Source organism: Mchenga conophoros, linkage group LG7, assembly GCF_057382185.1.
Source record: "Mchenga conophoros isolate Kocher_MC1m ecotype Shallow Benthic linkage group LG7, M_conophoros_male_GT1.1, whole genome shotgun sequence".
NCBI classification, from domain to species: Eukaryota; Metazoa; Chordata; class Actinopteri; order Cichliformes; family Cichlidae; genus Mchenga; species Mchenga conophoros.
The window spans coordinates 32,516,053-32,532,330 of NC_140532.1; the positions used below are offsets into that span (position 1 = coordinate 32,516,053).

General features: G+C 39.1%; 1 protein-coding gene across 1 annotated transcript in view; it reads left to right on the plus strand.

The window, feature by feature from the left end:
• onecut2 (one cut homeobox 2) overlaps nucleotides 1–12,353 on the plus strand; it is a 37,046-nt gene extending 24,693 nt beyond the window's left edge. The window contains exon 2 of the mRNA XM_085278925.1: nucleotides 12,051–12,353. Within this exon, the coding sequence (XP_085135051.1) occupies nucleotides 12,051–12,340 (290 nt within the window). The 3' untranslated portion in view covers nucleotides 12,341–12,353. The remainder of the gene's footprint in view (nucleotides 1–12,050) is intronic.
• The last annotated feature ends 3,925 nt before the right edge of the window (nucleotides 12,354–16,278 follow it).

A 16,278-nucleotide genomic window follows, 5' to 3' on the forward strand; every position in this document is an offset into this window, starting at 1 on the left:
CCAAAAGTTTAAGAGCATTGCAGGTTTAATGACAGCTGCTTGACTGAATGCTGAAGGATTGATTTGAGTTATCTGTGTCAACATTTTGACCATTTTGGCCCATGTTGTTTTATTTTTTTCTTCTTGGAGGCAGCAGTGACCATCTTTGGACGAGAGGGCACAGTTCTACATTGACAGTTTGACTGGATGATAGCTGTAGGCTGTATAAAAAGATGGATTTAGCTTCCAGGTTTTGTGCCAGAAAGTAATTTTCAGTGTTTCTTTATGTTTTTATGTGTGATATTTTTGGTTATATTGGTAAACAGACTTTAATCAACATTATTTATGAAGGGGTTATGTATTAAATAACTAACTTGTTTTACAAGTATCTTTATGACTCTGCATTTTTGTACCCACATTATAATAAATCCAGTCCTTTTTGGTCACTTAAGATTTCGTTACATAACTGTAATGTTATATTTGCTGCAATTTCTGCTTTCCTCGAGACCATATCTCTAAAAGTCACTGTGCCAAAAGCTGATTGCAACTTCTATCTTTTGATAGGAATTTTCTTTCTGGCTGAAAATGAATCGATATAATTTATGACTGACACGTTTGGCAGATTATAGGCCAACAAATCATGTAAAACAGTTTAAATAACCCAAATCAACTTTTGGCATTCTGTCTTCTGTCTTCCTTTAGACTATAGAAGTTTCTGGGAAGAACAGCCATTAGGTCTGATCCCAGTAAACACCTTCCTTCTGAGTTTATGTCCTCAGTTAAATCTGAGTCTGTGTTTGTGACGTCCCGTTTCAAAACACCAAGATGCAAGTGATGAAGATGTTCATCTTGAGGCTATGTCCATCTTTTATGGTGTTTACAGCACAGGAACAGATACTTGCTCATTAGTTCAAAGTAAGTAGTAGCACATTAGTAAAATATAACAATTTCACAAAAACTGAAGCCTTAATGTCAGTTCCAAAAGAGTTCAACCTTCAGATGGTTATTATGACAGGGTAAACTGTCCATGAAGACCAAATCGGATGTTTGTAGCAGTCTCTAAACATGTTTATTTATGATGTAAATTTGAACATTTTAACACTGGAGTCTGTGAGGACTGATTGTAGCCAGTATAAAAGATCACTTTGGTTTCTAAAGTCCTGCTTTATGTTTCCATCGTCACCGTCTTGGTTGCAAAAAACAAGATGGTGATGATGAAGTTTCTGTTCGGGGTCTGACTGTGAAGCCCACGCAGTCAGTAGTTGTTGACTTGTGATTGAAGGGTTTTTAGCCAATAAGCATGTGGTTTCATGTCACAGGTAATCTGTATCCTTTATTTACCGTATTTTCACGACCATAAGACGCACTGTGCTAAAAGGCGCAGTCTCAGTTATGTGTGCCATTACTGTATTTAACACACACATAAGGCGCACTGGATCATAGGGCTCATACAAGTACCGTATGCGTATTTAAAAATAAAGCGGGAGCAAACCTGAGTTCGGTACCTTACTCACATTTTTATTACCAGTAATCGTCATCATCAACAACACACAAGCATACAAGTGTGCGTATTTAAAAATAAAGCAGGAGCAAAACAAAGTTTGGTACTCACATTTTTATCATCAATCAAACCCATCGAAGTCCTCATCCTCTGTGTCTGAATTGAACAGCTGCGCTAAATCTTCATCAAACATGCCAGGTTCACTGTCTTCACCGTCAGAGTCACTTTCCGTGCCGTGCGGCTCCTCGGAAATGATGCCGGCTTTTGCGAAAGCTCGAACAACAGTGCCAGCAGACATGTTAGCCCAAGCATCTACAATCCATTGGCAAATTGTGGCGTAACTCGCCCGGCGCTGGTTTCCACTCTTGGTTAAACTGTGGTCTCCATCGGTCATCCATCGCTGGATGTGTTTGTCGCCGATGTGTTTGCTGCAGTAGGAGCGGAAGATGGCCAGCTTTTCCTTATAATCCGCTGGAAGTTGCTGCGCTACCGTAGTCCTGGTCCGGAGGGAAAAATGGCACCGTTTCATAAAAAGTGAAAGTGAAACTGCTTTTAGCCGAATGGTGACCGTCGAAACGCTTCTCCCGCTCGTTCTTTGCTCGATGATCGCCTTATGTCCGCGGAAACTCAGCTGCGTCTTCTTGACCTGCCGGAGCTTGTTTTCCAGCTTCCTCCACTTGCGAACCATCGATTCGTTAATCTTAAATTCTCTCGCCGCTGCTCGATTTCCATGTTCCTCCGCGTAGCTGATGGCCTTCAGTTTAAACTGTGCTTCGTAAGCGTGTCTCTTTGCCATTTTCAGGGTTGTTAAAACAACGATGTCCTGCATAACGCACATACCTGTTCTTTTATACAGGTATGTGCAATAAAGTCAACGCACACACTTCACCCTTTAGCGTTCTCATGGTGTTCTCTACTACGTCCTCCTTACAACACACAGGGCGCACTGCGCTATAGGGCGCGCCGCACTTTTTGAAGAAAATCTAAGACTTTTAAGTGCGCCTTATGGTTGTGAAAATACGGTATGTTGAACACATGTATTAGTGCTTTTTATTATTCTGGCTTATAGTTTTCCTATTTTTTGTTTTTACGAGTAGAAGAAAGGGATTGTGCATTCATCTCTAAGCACTTCTAATACTGGTGATCTAAAACTCAGCCCTGTCCCTGAACTGTGCCCCGTTTTATCCACTGTCATTCAGACCACTATATTTCTGAGCCATCACACCGTCCGACAGGAATTTGTCACTATTTTGTGAGCGACTCGTCCATTCCCTTTATGTATTGCAAAGTGGGAATTGGCGTCCATCAGCAGCTGGACTCCTGCATGGCACTGTGGAGACCGAGGCTGTCACGGAGGAGCTGCCAGGCTGTGATCTATCTCTGTGGTGGAGATGAAAACAGTCTGTAATGACTCTGCTGAGCTCCCCTCTCCCCGTCTGTAAGATGAAACCAATGCTCGCTGGCTCGCTCACTTCCTCCCTTCAAACTTTTACTCTTTATAATAAGCTTCATTCCTATAGCATCGTACAACGCAGGAGGGAAAATGAAGGGAAAGTTAAACTTGGTTTTAGAGCTAGACCGTGTTTTTTAATTCTTAAAGATGTGAAAGAAAAATCTGGGCTTTAGAAGGTTTAATGTATTTCCACTTCAACCTGTAAGTTCTCACCACATGTGAAGCAACTGTCTTGAAACTGCACACATTTTCAGATGTTCATTTTTAAAAAACATTTCCATAACGTATTTGAACTCAGAAAAAGGGTGAATGTGCATGCATGATTTAACTTTTCCTGCACAACATAGTAATAATATATTCACACTAACAATTTTGGTTTGGTCCCTGGTTTGTGGATGTTCACGCATTGGAAACAATTCTTTCCCCCTTAGTTCATTTACTTTTGAGTTTATGTTATTGTATTATTATTATGTAGTAGCAGTAGTAATAATAATATTATTAATAATAATAATGAAGCTCATGAAAAAAAGTTACAAAAACTAAACAATATGCATCTATAACAAATGCAAAACTAAAGTCCTTAAAATTACAATTTAAAAACTTGCAAAGAGCAATACACAGAACACAAAATTGTCATGAAGTGCAGGTTTAGGACCCAAATGCAGGACTCAATGTTAGGATGCCTGGGTCGTTGACCCAGGGTTTTGAGTTTATATATTACTTATCATTTCTATGCTTTGGTTTCTTTGTTAGAGTTATGTCTTATGGGTTGTCTCTGTGTAATCCTTAGTTGCTGTCTCCCCTGTCCGCTATATCCCCGTGTCCAGTCAGTGTCTGTGTCTGCCCTGGTCCCACGTCTCTGTTCCCTCTGTTGTAGTGCCTGCATGTGAGTCTGTGTCTTTGGTTCAGTCTGTGTTATGTGTTTCCTGTTTTACTTTGAAAGTCCATGTCTGATGTTAATGTATATGGTTTCACTTCCCCTTGTCTCCTTAGGCCTGATTTGCCCCAGCTGTGTTTCCCTCCTGTTACTCATTCCCTGATTGCTCCCTCTGTGTATTTAAGCCCTGTGTTTCTCTGTGTCTGAGTCGCGATCTACCGTTTACCTAGTTGTGTGTTCTGTTAGTCCGCTGGTTTAAGTTTATTTTGATTTTTTTTCCAGTTATGTTATATTTTGAGTTTTACATTAAAGCTGTTTTGAGTTCACGACTGTCTCCGGAGCCTGCACCTTGGGTCCTATTCCTGTCTCCACACAGCCACTCCTAACACTCAAAGGTTGATATATGAACACAACTGGGGAAAAATGAGCGACAGGTGAACAGAATATAGGGAAGGAATGTAAAGCTAAATGCAAGACATGGGAGACAGGAGGCTCACAAAAACAGCAAGTAGAGACCCAGTACACAGACTAACCTAGACTAACAGATGTTGTTTGAAAATGAAGCCCTCCTGTTTTTGGTTATTATGTCACGTTCTCCTCATCTTTGATAATCCATTCCTCCTTTCTGTGTTTCCTAACTTTTTCTTGCACCCCTCTTTTTCCACTCAGTTTCCACTTATAATCACGGGTGTATCTGAGCTCCATATCTGTGTTTTCACTTCGAATCGCTGCTTCAATAAAACATCAACTTGACGTTTCTATTGACATTTATTGGCCCTTGACTCTTAAAGCGTCTGTATGATACACTGATGAGTTTGCTGTGAGTGTTACCAGCTCTTGAGGCTCTGTACTTGACTCAACCCCCCCCCAATTCAAAAATGAAAAGAGAAAGGGCTTTAAGGTGGAGTAGTGCCTCTCAGCTGCCATATTGGAAGACTTGACCTCATGAGCTGAGGTGGGAGAGAGAAGCTGATTGTGTTTTTAAACAGTTCAGCACAGATGTGCACAACATCTGTGTTTGACCTGCGATTCAGATACATAAGATCAGTTTTTATATCAGCCTTCTTCAGAATTGGTTAATAATTAACTTCAGTGAAGTGCTCTTAAATGTGTGTTAAAGTGAGGGACTGTCAGCTGGATTGTGGCCCTTTCTTCTGCAACAGCGGTGCTCCATCCTTTGTTTTGTGCAGATTCTCATCATGTATTATTAGTGAATGTAGTGCGGTTTCGATCTGGCATTGCACGGTCAAAGTCTTCACTTATCCAAGCAATTAATGAGCATCTCAGAGCCCATGCTAGGTAAAGCTGGTGGTTTTTAGCTCTTCACTGACTCAGGTTGTGCACCTTGATATGTTATTCCCACCAGCTCACTGGTTCTGTTGGTTTTTGTTACTAATATTTCAGCTGATTCAAAGAAAGAAGCAAAGTAACTGTAGCCATGTCTACTACCTGACCTTCCATGTCTCTTCGTACAAAGAGCTCTTTGTAGTTCCCACTAGAAAGGTGGTAACATATGCATTTTAATGTATATGTACAATAATTCAGCAATTTTTTATAGTCTATTATAATATTGTGTGTTTAATATTACTAATTATACTGTTCTTTAATGTTAGTCACACTCGGAAAAACAATGAGAGCAGACTGCAGCCTGAGACCACTCGCAGTCAGGTGTCGCCTGCAAAGTGACTTTGGTGCATCAAGATGGCTACAAGATGACAATAAGCCTGTGTCGGCCTGCCATCAGTGGTGGGTGAATTGGGCCAAGTGAGCAATTACATGCGATCTGTTTGCAATAAAACTGTGTGAAATTAGAAAATTACAAATCTGTTGCCTTCTACATGCAAAGAAATTCTGTTTAACTACATCCAGCCAGAGAGTCCAGCCAGAACCTGATAGATCTGAAACAGAAGTTCATCCACAAATACTGACATAATTGCAGCAGTATAGCGATTTAACAACAAAATGGCATAGGTGGTAGAGTCAAGTCTCCTATTGCAGAGACTTGTCGGAAGTCGTGCTCATTACTGCAGACTGATTCAGACTGATTTGTTGGCGTGTTGGCAATTTGTCTCCATTTAGCAATTAGATGGCAACTATTTGTAAAACCTTCATTAGTCTGTCTGAGAATGACAGTGGTCACTCTGAATGTAACCACAATTGTTGGAGACAGATTGCCTTTCAGAGGTGAAGGTGTGGCACGCGACTAGTTGATCCTTTTACCCACTTGGTCTAAAAATTTAGACCAATCGACCACCAACATGAAGTACTTGTGCAAACTCCAAATAGCAATAAAGTCTGTTTATCGAGATAAAAGCCATTTCTGTAGCAGTCTGTAAAGATGTTTATCACTGCTGTAAAGACTTTGTGGAAACTGACACACTTTTGGAGTGAGCCTCAACTGCTCACTAGAGAAACTGCACCCAGAGTTTGCAGCTTAGCAAAAAAAATATTCTCTGTTCCTTTACTCTGAAACATGTTTTTGATTTCACATAAAATGGATCATAGTAACTGGCCAACCCTTAATGACCTATGTCTGCTTTAATAGAACTGAGTTAGCTGTGAAACACAGTCTTGGTTCAGTTCGCCAAATTACTTTTAATAGCCATACTGAAGTATTGAAGATGTATCACCCATCTCAGAAACTAGAAAAAGTTCATCCCCAGGTAGACTGAAGTTTTCCATTAGAATCAGGATTATAACGTCTCTGGTGTGCTCTCTAGCAACAATTCAACAACAAAAGTAAACTGTTATTGGATGACTTAATCATTTTTTATAAATGTTGCAATTTAGTATAAAAGTGGAAAATTTGCAGTGCAGATCAAAGACTTTAGATAATGGTTAGACAATAAAAGCCTTAGCTCTATTTAAGGCTAACTTGTGACTACATAGATGACTATGAGAGTAAATATTGTGCTGGAAATGCTTTAATTGAGATTTCAGTGATGATTACTCAGATGATGTAAAAATAACATGACAGCTGATTCAGAGAGAAAAAAACAGGAGTGATTCTCAGTACTTTCTGCTGATCTCGTGTGCAGTTAGAGACACATTTAGCAACACTCGGATGTCTAGAGTGGCTGAGAAAGCTAATGAAAGGCAGAGGGGCCCTGCCTTATTGATCCCATTGATTCAGCCCTTACCTTTAAAGAACACCCACCCCCTCACCCCACCTTTACTCTCACCCCTCCTCAAACCGGTAAACCCCTTTTGAATAATATAATTGTGTGTTTGATCCTTACTGTAACCTCGAACAGAAGAGGGCGCGGGCAGAAAAAAAAAGGCTGAATGAACCACCCAAGCGTGCTTCCATTGAATGTCGTGTGTTCGTGTGTGTGTGGGTGTGTGTGGGGAACGGGAGGGAAGAGGGGTGGTTGTGTTTGATTGCTCCCTTTTTTTATACGTAGATGTGTCTGCACTTTTTTTAAGTTAAAAAAAACTTGTGTGGGGTGAACTGCTGCTGATCTGCTTTTAATTTAGCTACAGTAAGCAGGAAGCGAGAAAGTCAGAGAGAGCACATTTAAAATCTATTTACAGCATGGCAAACTACTTTAAATGGAGCATCTTTAACAAAGCCTGGCAGATAAAAAATATTAGACCACACCTCTATAGGTGTATAAAAGCGAGTACCTAGCCATGCATACTGCCTTTACAAACATACAGTTTCATTGAGTTCAAGTGGATGCCACAGTTGCAACAAGTCATTCCAGCCTAGATATTCCACGATCAGCTGTGAGCGGGATTATTGTAAAGTGTTTAGGAACCCCAAGAAGTGGCAGAGCACATAAAGTTACAGAGCAGGATCACCGACTGCTGAACGACATAGATGAGAAACGCTCCAAGATTAACATCTGCATAAAAAACGTGCACCATGTTGGGGTTTTTCCATGGCCAAACAGCTCAGTGAATTATCAGAACACAGATCTAACCATCCAGGGTACCAATGGGTATTACTGTTCCTCTACATCACAGATGTGAAACATAAGGCTTATGGGACAAAATCGACCCAGCAAAGACTCCGACCTGGCCCACTGGACAGGTTTGGAAAAGTGGATTTTCCAAAGGTTTTGTATCTTTTCCTATTAATAAAAACCTGCCCTGTGACTGAAAAGTAATTGAGCAATATATAAACAATTGAATGACAAGTAAGTTCCTATTTTTTAATATTTTAAATTTCTCTGTTTTACATTGAGTTCTGTGAATTAACAAAACTTGGTTTTATAATTACATAAGTTTAGGCAATGACATAATAGAGCTTTCCTATAATTTTATACATTTATTTCTTACAATTTAAGCCTAAATAGTCATTCTGACAGATTTGTTTCATTTACTACAGCAGCATTTATTCATCACGCAGAAAAACTGAGACTTATTGTTGAATTTGTGATTCTTTTGCATACATTAAGGAATATCAGGATTTAAATTGTAGATAAACTGACAGAAAGGGTAGTTTCACTGTTGAGTGAACTTAATATAAAATGAGTCCCATAATATAAAAAGAATTTGTTCTGTGTCACAGATGTTAACACTGAAATGCAAAAAAATTCCTTTTAGAAACTGGAGTTTATACAAAGAAAAAAAAAAGAAATTAAATTTTAACATTTTAAAATACATTTTTATAATTTGTATGATTTTTGCTACATCCATAGATTATTTAACACTGATGATATAGAGGTCTCAAAGCTCACAAAAACACTTGCATCAAACATGCCACACTTTGCTTCACTGGGCTGAACTGGTGCAGCTTTCCCAATGATGATGCTACGATATCTTTAGGCTGCGGCACTTGAAGTGGTGTAAAATTGATTTGGTTGCAGCTCTGAAAATTTCACGCGGATCATCTAAATTTTTTTCAAGAGTATGTGTACAGCCTACTAAAAGGCTTTCCATCTGGGAGTGTATGATGCTGAAACTTCAGTCTGTGGTGGCTTTGACCGCTGCAGGACTCTGAATGCCTCGGACTTGAATTTAAATGTTTTAGTAAATATTTCTTTTGTGACATTTTATTCTGAAATCAACTTTAGAAACACATAAAAACAACAGTTATAGGGATTATGTGCTGAGCAGGGGTCACATATTCCTGATAAAAAGCTGATTCTAACCATTTCATATCGCTTAAGATTTCATTTTTCCGTCTTCTCAGCCTTTCAGTAGAACTGAAGCTGTGCATGCTTTCAAATTCACACACAAAATATGAAATATTATTTCTCAAAGTCGAGAACATTGTTTCACGCCTATTAAAGCGAGTGTAAAGCCGGGGGTAAACTACAGCAGCAGTATTAGAAACAGGTAGCAATGAAAGCTGTTAATAAGAAGTATGAAGAGTGGTGTACCTCCCTCAGTCTGTTAGCTCACAGTTAAATATTTTATCACAAAGATCATCCAGTAAATAGTCGTGTCCAAAGTCCAACATTTGCCTCTAGTTTAAACTTTGAATTAACAAACCTGTGGCAGATTTTAAGCCCTCTAATTACCTTCATATTAATAACCAACAATCTTTAAAATCTAATTTGAAAATATAAAAGGAGTCCTAAGAAAACATAGGAAATAAATGCACTGTTAAAAAAAATAGTTAAATAATTAGGAATATATAGGAAACAGGTTAAAAGGCTCAACATGCAGAGCAGGTACAGAATAAAGTCATTAGTTGTGATTTAAAATATAATTATTGATATTTGTTGTACATATCTCTTCTCTACAGTCATGATGATTCTGAGATGACTCTCTGACTCTCCCCTTTCTATCTCTGAGGATGAATATATTTTCTCAATGCTGGTTTTTTGGTTTTTTTGGTAACAGCTGCCTTCATTTTCAGAGATCAACAGTGCCACCTGTCAGTGATACACTTTAACTACAACCACAAGACTCCTGACAGCGAGAACAAAGGAAGAGGAATCTCTCCCCACATGATTAACAGCACAGACACAAAGACATTCACACTTATCTCCAGACGCCTTTTTGAAAGGCACCTCCTGAAATTCAACTCAAAGGGGGAACATATTTCAAAGTTAAGGCAGTTTTTCCTAGAAAAGTCCAAAAAAGTGTTTCCAAAAATACCAGAACCTGTATAAATGCTCCGCAACGAGGTTTTAGCCAGCAAAAATCACCAATTCCTTTCTTAGTCAGATTCTTTAATTGGTGTTTGTTTTACTCATGTACAATATTTCAGGGTCATGAATGGTCAGAACCAACAGAAAAATGTCTCTCAGACCAAGTAAAAAAAACAAAGTTGTCGTTATGGTACAAGGACTGATTGTGTTTATAGGACTAGTCACTCCTTAAAGGCCAGTTCTGAGCTTAAAAGGTAATATCTGGGGGAACGGTGCATTTTTAAATCCATCTGTTCCTGTAATGAGACAGGGAAACAAATAAAGGTGCTGTCCTTAATTAATTTAATCTTGTCAGGTCGCTAAATGCTGAGATACAAAGCTGGGAGAGGGATGTCACTCTGTGTGTGTGTTTACAGAGAGGATAGTTTCCCCTTACATAATAGTTTTGTGACTGAATTGAGTCCTTAACCTGATTCGTATTGATCAGCTCTGACTCGTGCATACTTAATTCAGGGAGGTAATCAAATCAAACACACAGACCTCCTCATCCTCCTCCTCTGCCCTCTCTGGCTGCTATACAGCAGCAGACACATTTCAGGTGTTAATCAGTGACAGGAAAACTACAGTTACTTCATGATGGAAAATGGTGATCCCTCGGCACTCTGATCTAGTCAGAGAGGGTCAATGCAAGTATCGGGCTAAAATGCAGCTCTACACCAAGATAAAGGAGACAGCTCCAGCCCACAATAATCCAAATCTTTGATTCAGGCTGAGGTTGTACACGTAGAGGCAGTCAGCGAAAACAAACACTTACAGGAAAGGAGCAGGCATCAGGTTAAAAACAAACAGCTTTAAAGGTCATACACGAATAAAAAAAACAACAAAACCAGAAAATCACAAAGAGCTGCTGAACTGCAACAAGAACAAAAAGTGGCAAGAAAGTCGAGCGAGCAGGAGGAGAAAGACTGGAGGGCTGTGTATGTATTAGAAGGGCTGATTGGCTAATTGGGGACAGGTGTGGTAGACTTAGCACAGGTCAGCCTACCTTCAACTTGCTGGAAAAACATCACATAGAAGCTTGTTTCTTCCACTGAAAATAACATTTTTTGGCAACCAGAAGTCACCATTTGGGGTTATTATCTCAAAAGTTCAACTTAATAACTCAAAATTTCAATTTTTTTTCTTGATTTTGAGTTAATTTTTGAGTTATTACATTAGAGTTACTCAAATGTAATAACTCAACTGTTTGTTTTTTCAGTGGCAGAAACAAGTTTACGCAATGACAATCAGATAGTGCTTCCTTTTGAATTATGGAAAATAAATGTCTGCTTTCCTCTCATTAAGGATGCTCCAGTGTATCTTCTGCTAAAGGAAGTAAAAAAGAAAGCACTGGAGTAACTTTCCTTACTATTTAGAGAATCCTACTAGCTGTTACTGTGACTGTAAGAAGATATTGCCAGGCCACTTCACTAAGTTAGGATCCTTAAAGTTTAAAGCAGACATGACTTCAAATATTAAAGGTCACTTTTTGAGCATTACATGATGTGCTTTAGGCAGGCAGATGCAAAACTAAAGTTTTTTTTTCTTTTTGGAAAAAGGTGCACAGAAAAAACAAGTACACCATCTTAACATAATCAGAGGTTGGAAGAAACACTCACAGCAAGGTGGCAAGTAAAGCAAACACAGTACACAGTCCTGATGGTATTAAACAAAATCACACATAAGAGTATATCTGTCATAATTCAACAGATGAGAATTCAAAGTTCAGTGCAGTCTTACTCTGGTTGTTCACTTTACACAAATAAAGCTTGATTGCCAGATTTTACCACAGTCTATACAACCAAATCCATCAGGAAATGAACCAAGTAGGCTAGAGGTTAAAGCACACTTAGATACCAAACGATCATGCAACTCCTGTGTTTTCTAATCAGTGAAACATCACAGCATGAGCCAAGTAAGTAAAGTTCAGCCCGGTGGCACAATGGAAAACATGGCGAGACAGAAGGTACACAGATCAGATCAACACAGGAACATGAGCATCTGTAAACAAGACCTTCTGTTTGTGTTTCGTGTGAGGGACACTGCAAGATCCCCCTCCAATATTTAACTGTTGTTCAAATGCAAACAATAACACTTTTCTATTTTTCCCCTCTTATTTTTTCTTTCCCCCACCCTCTCACACTTGCTTTGCAGCGTGCAAGAGAAAGGAACAGGACACGTCGAAGGACCGCAACAATACGCCAAAGAAGTCGCGGCTGGTCTTTACCGACTTGCAGCGGCGCACCCTGCTGGCCATCTTCAAGGAGAACAAGCGGCCGTCCAAAGAGATGCAGCTCACTATCTCGCAGCAGCTGGGCCTCGAACTCACCACCGTTAGCAACTTCTTCATGAACGCCCGCCGCCGGAGCCTGGACAAATGGACAGACGACGGAGCCAGCCCTGGCGGCCAATCTTCAGCGTCAAGCACTTGTACCAAAGCGTGATAATAGAGAGCGAGGAGGGGAATGGGGAGTCAGGGAGGGGGTGGGAGTTTTGGGGAGGGATGGAGGGCGCGGGTTGAGGTTTCGTCCAGTTGAAGCGTGGAGGAAAACCAAACTTTTTACTCTTTTTGTTTGTCTGGTTTTGTTTTGGGTTTTTTTTTGCTTTTGTCAAGAGTGACAAACTGAGAGAGGGGCTGCTCACTGCCACGACTTGTTTTAGCCAAACCGCCTTTTGCAAATTCATCATACATCCATTAAGAAGCTGAAGGGTAAATTAATCTTTAGTGCATTCAAACCTCACTGACGTTCACTGCTGATGTCTCCTTTTGGACAATAAGCTGACACGCTAGCCCAAATACCAAAGACGAGAAGACGATGCGTGTTTTCTATTATGCAATATAAGCTAGAAACCAACCAAACAGGAATGCAAGGAAAGCTTTAAGACCACAGAATGTGATAGAAGCTCGGAGATAAGCAGGAGTTGTGTGGAAATTTTGTGGTATTTCTAATCTCAAATGTCCAAAGCCGACACATCAGTTCACGAAAGAATCCTAATTTAGAAGCTGGGTTTCAGAAACTGCACAATCAAAGTTTGTTATTTATCTTGAAAACAGAAGGTAGTTCTTTTTCTTCACAGGATATCTGGACAGTTTTATTCAAAATAACATTAATAGTTACTCCAGCTCAGTATTCTGCTGATAAAAATGTATCAGTTTATCTGATATACAACAGCATTTTCAGGAGAAAAAAAAAGTCTAAAAATTTTACAATAAAAATCTCACAATTTTAGCTGTAGGTTATGACTTCAATCTTTAAAAAAGTTTAGAGTTTTTCCTCATTCATTTCAGGATTTCTTATTTGTTATACAATTCTTGATGTTCTTTTCTTCCTTAAAGATTTTGAGGGTTTGTTTTTTTTTTTTTGGTATATTTCCTGTAAATTTCACACTAAAAATCTAGTTAATTTAGCCTTTTTTCTTGTAAATTTCCAAATCGTACCCCTCAAAATTCAGATTCAGCCTTTAATAGCTCAAAGAGTCTTTTATATATTATTCAGGAAGATTTTTTGGCTGTGCAGTCTCTGTTTTTATCACAACTGAGGAGTTGATTTCTAACATGTTCTATACAAATTTTAATGTGAAAATAGGAAGCCGATCCCTTAAATGCATGTGATCAATAACCAACTCTTGTTTATAAAATGACAAAATTTCCATAGCTTTTTGGATAAAACATGTAAAGATTTGGCTCTTTAAAGGGGAACGTGAGGATTTTTTTTTCTTTTTAAGTTAGGAAATGGCAAAATATGCAAGCACAAACACACACACACACACACACACACACAAATACTCACCAAGGCACATGCAACTTCTTCATAATTTGAGCCAACTACAAGCTTCTCAGCATATTTAGCGTTTGATGGAGTATTACTGTATAATATATGAATATATATGATGTACGTGAGCACAATCTTGAAGCACATTTTCTTTGCAATAGAACCGGGGCTCTCTGCCAAGCCGAGTGGTCATCACATCTTAGAAAACTCAGGATGCCATTTTTTTTAAACAGTGGCTGAAATCCATTCAGCGTCTGTTGTCACATAATGTACTGTACGAATGTACAAACAAACATGCAGACACACAAACTGATTTCAGACACACACACAAATTTAAAGAGTCATTTCCCAATCACTTCCCTGAATTCACAGCCAAACCAAAGCTAAGCTCCAGTTTACCCTTGCTTCACCTACCCATCACTTCTGTTACCATAAACGCATCCATTAGGGCAGCACACTCCACAAAGCATCTTAGCATTAATACCACCTTGGTTTGCAAAGAAAAACGAGGTTTTCAAACCAATGAAAGTCAGACTAGAGCTGAAATTTATAACCATGTGACCAAAATCTGTGATCCTCAAGGTGGTGAACTAAAAGTAGGATGGGGATAATAGTTCAATATTATTAACATTAAATCTAAGACAATAAAAAATGTCAAGAAGTTCTGGGCTTTAAATTAGTCATCCGCAAGAACCCTGCAAACATCTTGGCATTAAATAAGCATCGGCCGGCCAGCCGCCTTTTCTCACCATCTAGTTGCATCTATTCTGTTGCACTAGAGTTAATTTCTTATTGAACAAACACTAAGCAGGTGACATTTAGGTTTATAATCTTGACATTATCCCCAGTTTAAATCGGAAAGATGCCACAAAAATGCTCCTACATTGGTTTCTTTGGACCCTTAAGTCAAAATTTGTGAAAAAAAAAGCACAATTATTGGGAAAACAAGGCTACGTTATGTTGAGAGTGATTTCTACCGCTCTTTTTTAGTCAACCACAAAAAATATTGAAACCAAAACTTTAACTTTTTTTAAGAATAAAGAATGTTCTGGATTGAAAATCTTTTGGTATAAATCCAGTTTTAAGCCAAGATGCTTTTTGGAAAGCTTTGATCTGCCCTCACTGCTACCACAGGTAAGCAAACCAAAACCTCCCACTGCATCAACACATCCGCAGAACCAGTTAACCATCTGAGCCCAAGAAGGACAAACTGTCCAGGCGAATCAGGGCCTTTGTAATAGTTAAAGAGGACAATCTAAAGACGATGCCTGGTTAGTCTGTCTCTTCCAGAGGGTCAGTGGGTTGGAAAAGAGCATTTGCTGCAAACAAATGATCTTTGATAAATGTGTACATCAAACTGTGCTGATTTATTAAGATAAAGCAAATGTCAACTTGAAAAGATCAGCTCTAATGCAATGCAAGTTTGAGGACAACACTCAAAAATGTAGTTTGTTTGCAGTGTAGGAAAGTTGGATGCTTGGTAAAAGGGATGGACAGTCAACAGACAGATGGGCTGTGACACAAAAACTAGACTCTTCTGCCCATATTTGTGACTGTCCTTGTGTCCAAGCATCCATAGCTACCAAATCCTCCAATACCCATTGATTTGAAGGTTTTACTGTCACACTTTACAGCCTTTACACATGATGTAAATACTAACAAACCCACAAAACCTCAAGCACCATCACCTCCAGCTCAGTTTTGGCAGCCTTTACCATTTGCAGTCACTTCATCAATCATCTTTCACTCAAGCTATCAAACCAAAAAAAGAAAGGAAACCAAACCAAAGGAAACGCGCCAGTCAGCAGCCCCTGCTCCTTAGAAACCCCAGGCTGAGTCTTGGCCTGGTTAGAGGCAAGCCAAAGGCTTTAAGAACGATTTAACATTAAAAAAAAAAAAAAAAAGGACACTTAAGACTTTTTCTATTTATTGACAAATCGAAACCAAAGAAAACTTTTTTTCTGCACCTAACTGTTCCAACAAATGGGAAAAACTGATGATGGAAGAGAATTATTACCAAAAAAAAGAAAAAAACAAAAAGAAAAAAAGAGTGGCACCGACAACGTCGAGGATGGAGGACAACGATGACAAGGGAGGACATGAGGAAGGATGACACCACGAGAATGGAGAAGTAGCTTTGTTCTGCCTGATATTAAGTCAGGCAATCTTTAAGGGGAAGCAAGTTGGGGACTGAAAAAGGGTAAAACCACATGAGAAGGAGGGAAGGAACGAACGGAGGACACCGTTGACCATTTTCTTCCCTTCGATCCACCCAAAAAAAGGCAGAACATTAATGTGTTTCTCACGGTTGAAGAGTGTCTTTAACGTGTGCCTATGCAGTTTTTCAAAGTAAAAAAAAGGTTAAAAGAACAACAGAAACCTCATCAGCTAACAAACCAAAGATTCACCGTTAACTCCAGTAGCAGTTCTCCCCCCCCAAATAAAATACCCATTTTTGTTAACCAGCATGAACATACCTGCAGCATATGTACTGTTGATAGTGGTGTGTTGTTGTTTTTTATTATTATTGTTGATCACCTGTTATACATTAAACATTAAAGGTTAGCTTAAAGGCTAATTCAACTTGTTCATTGGTTGACTTTAAAGCA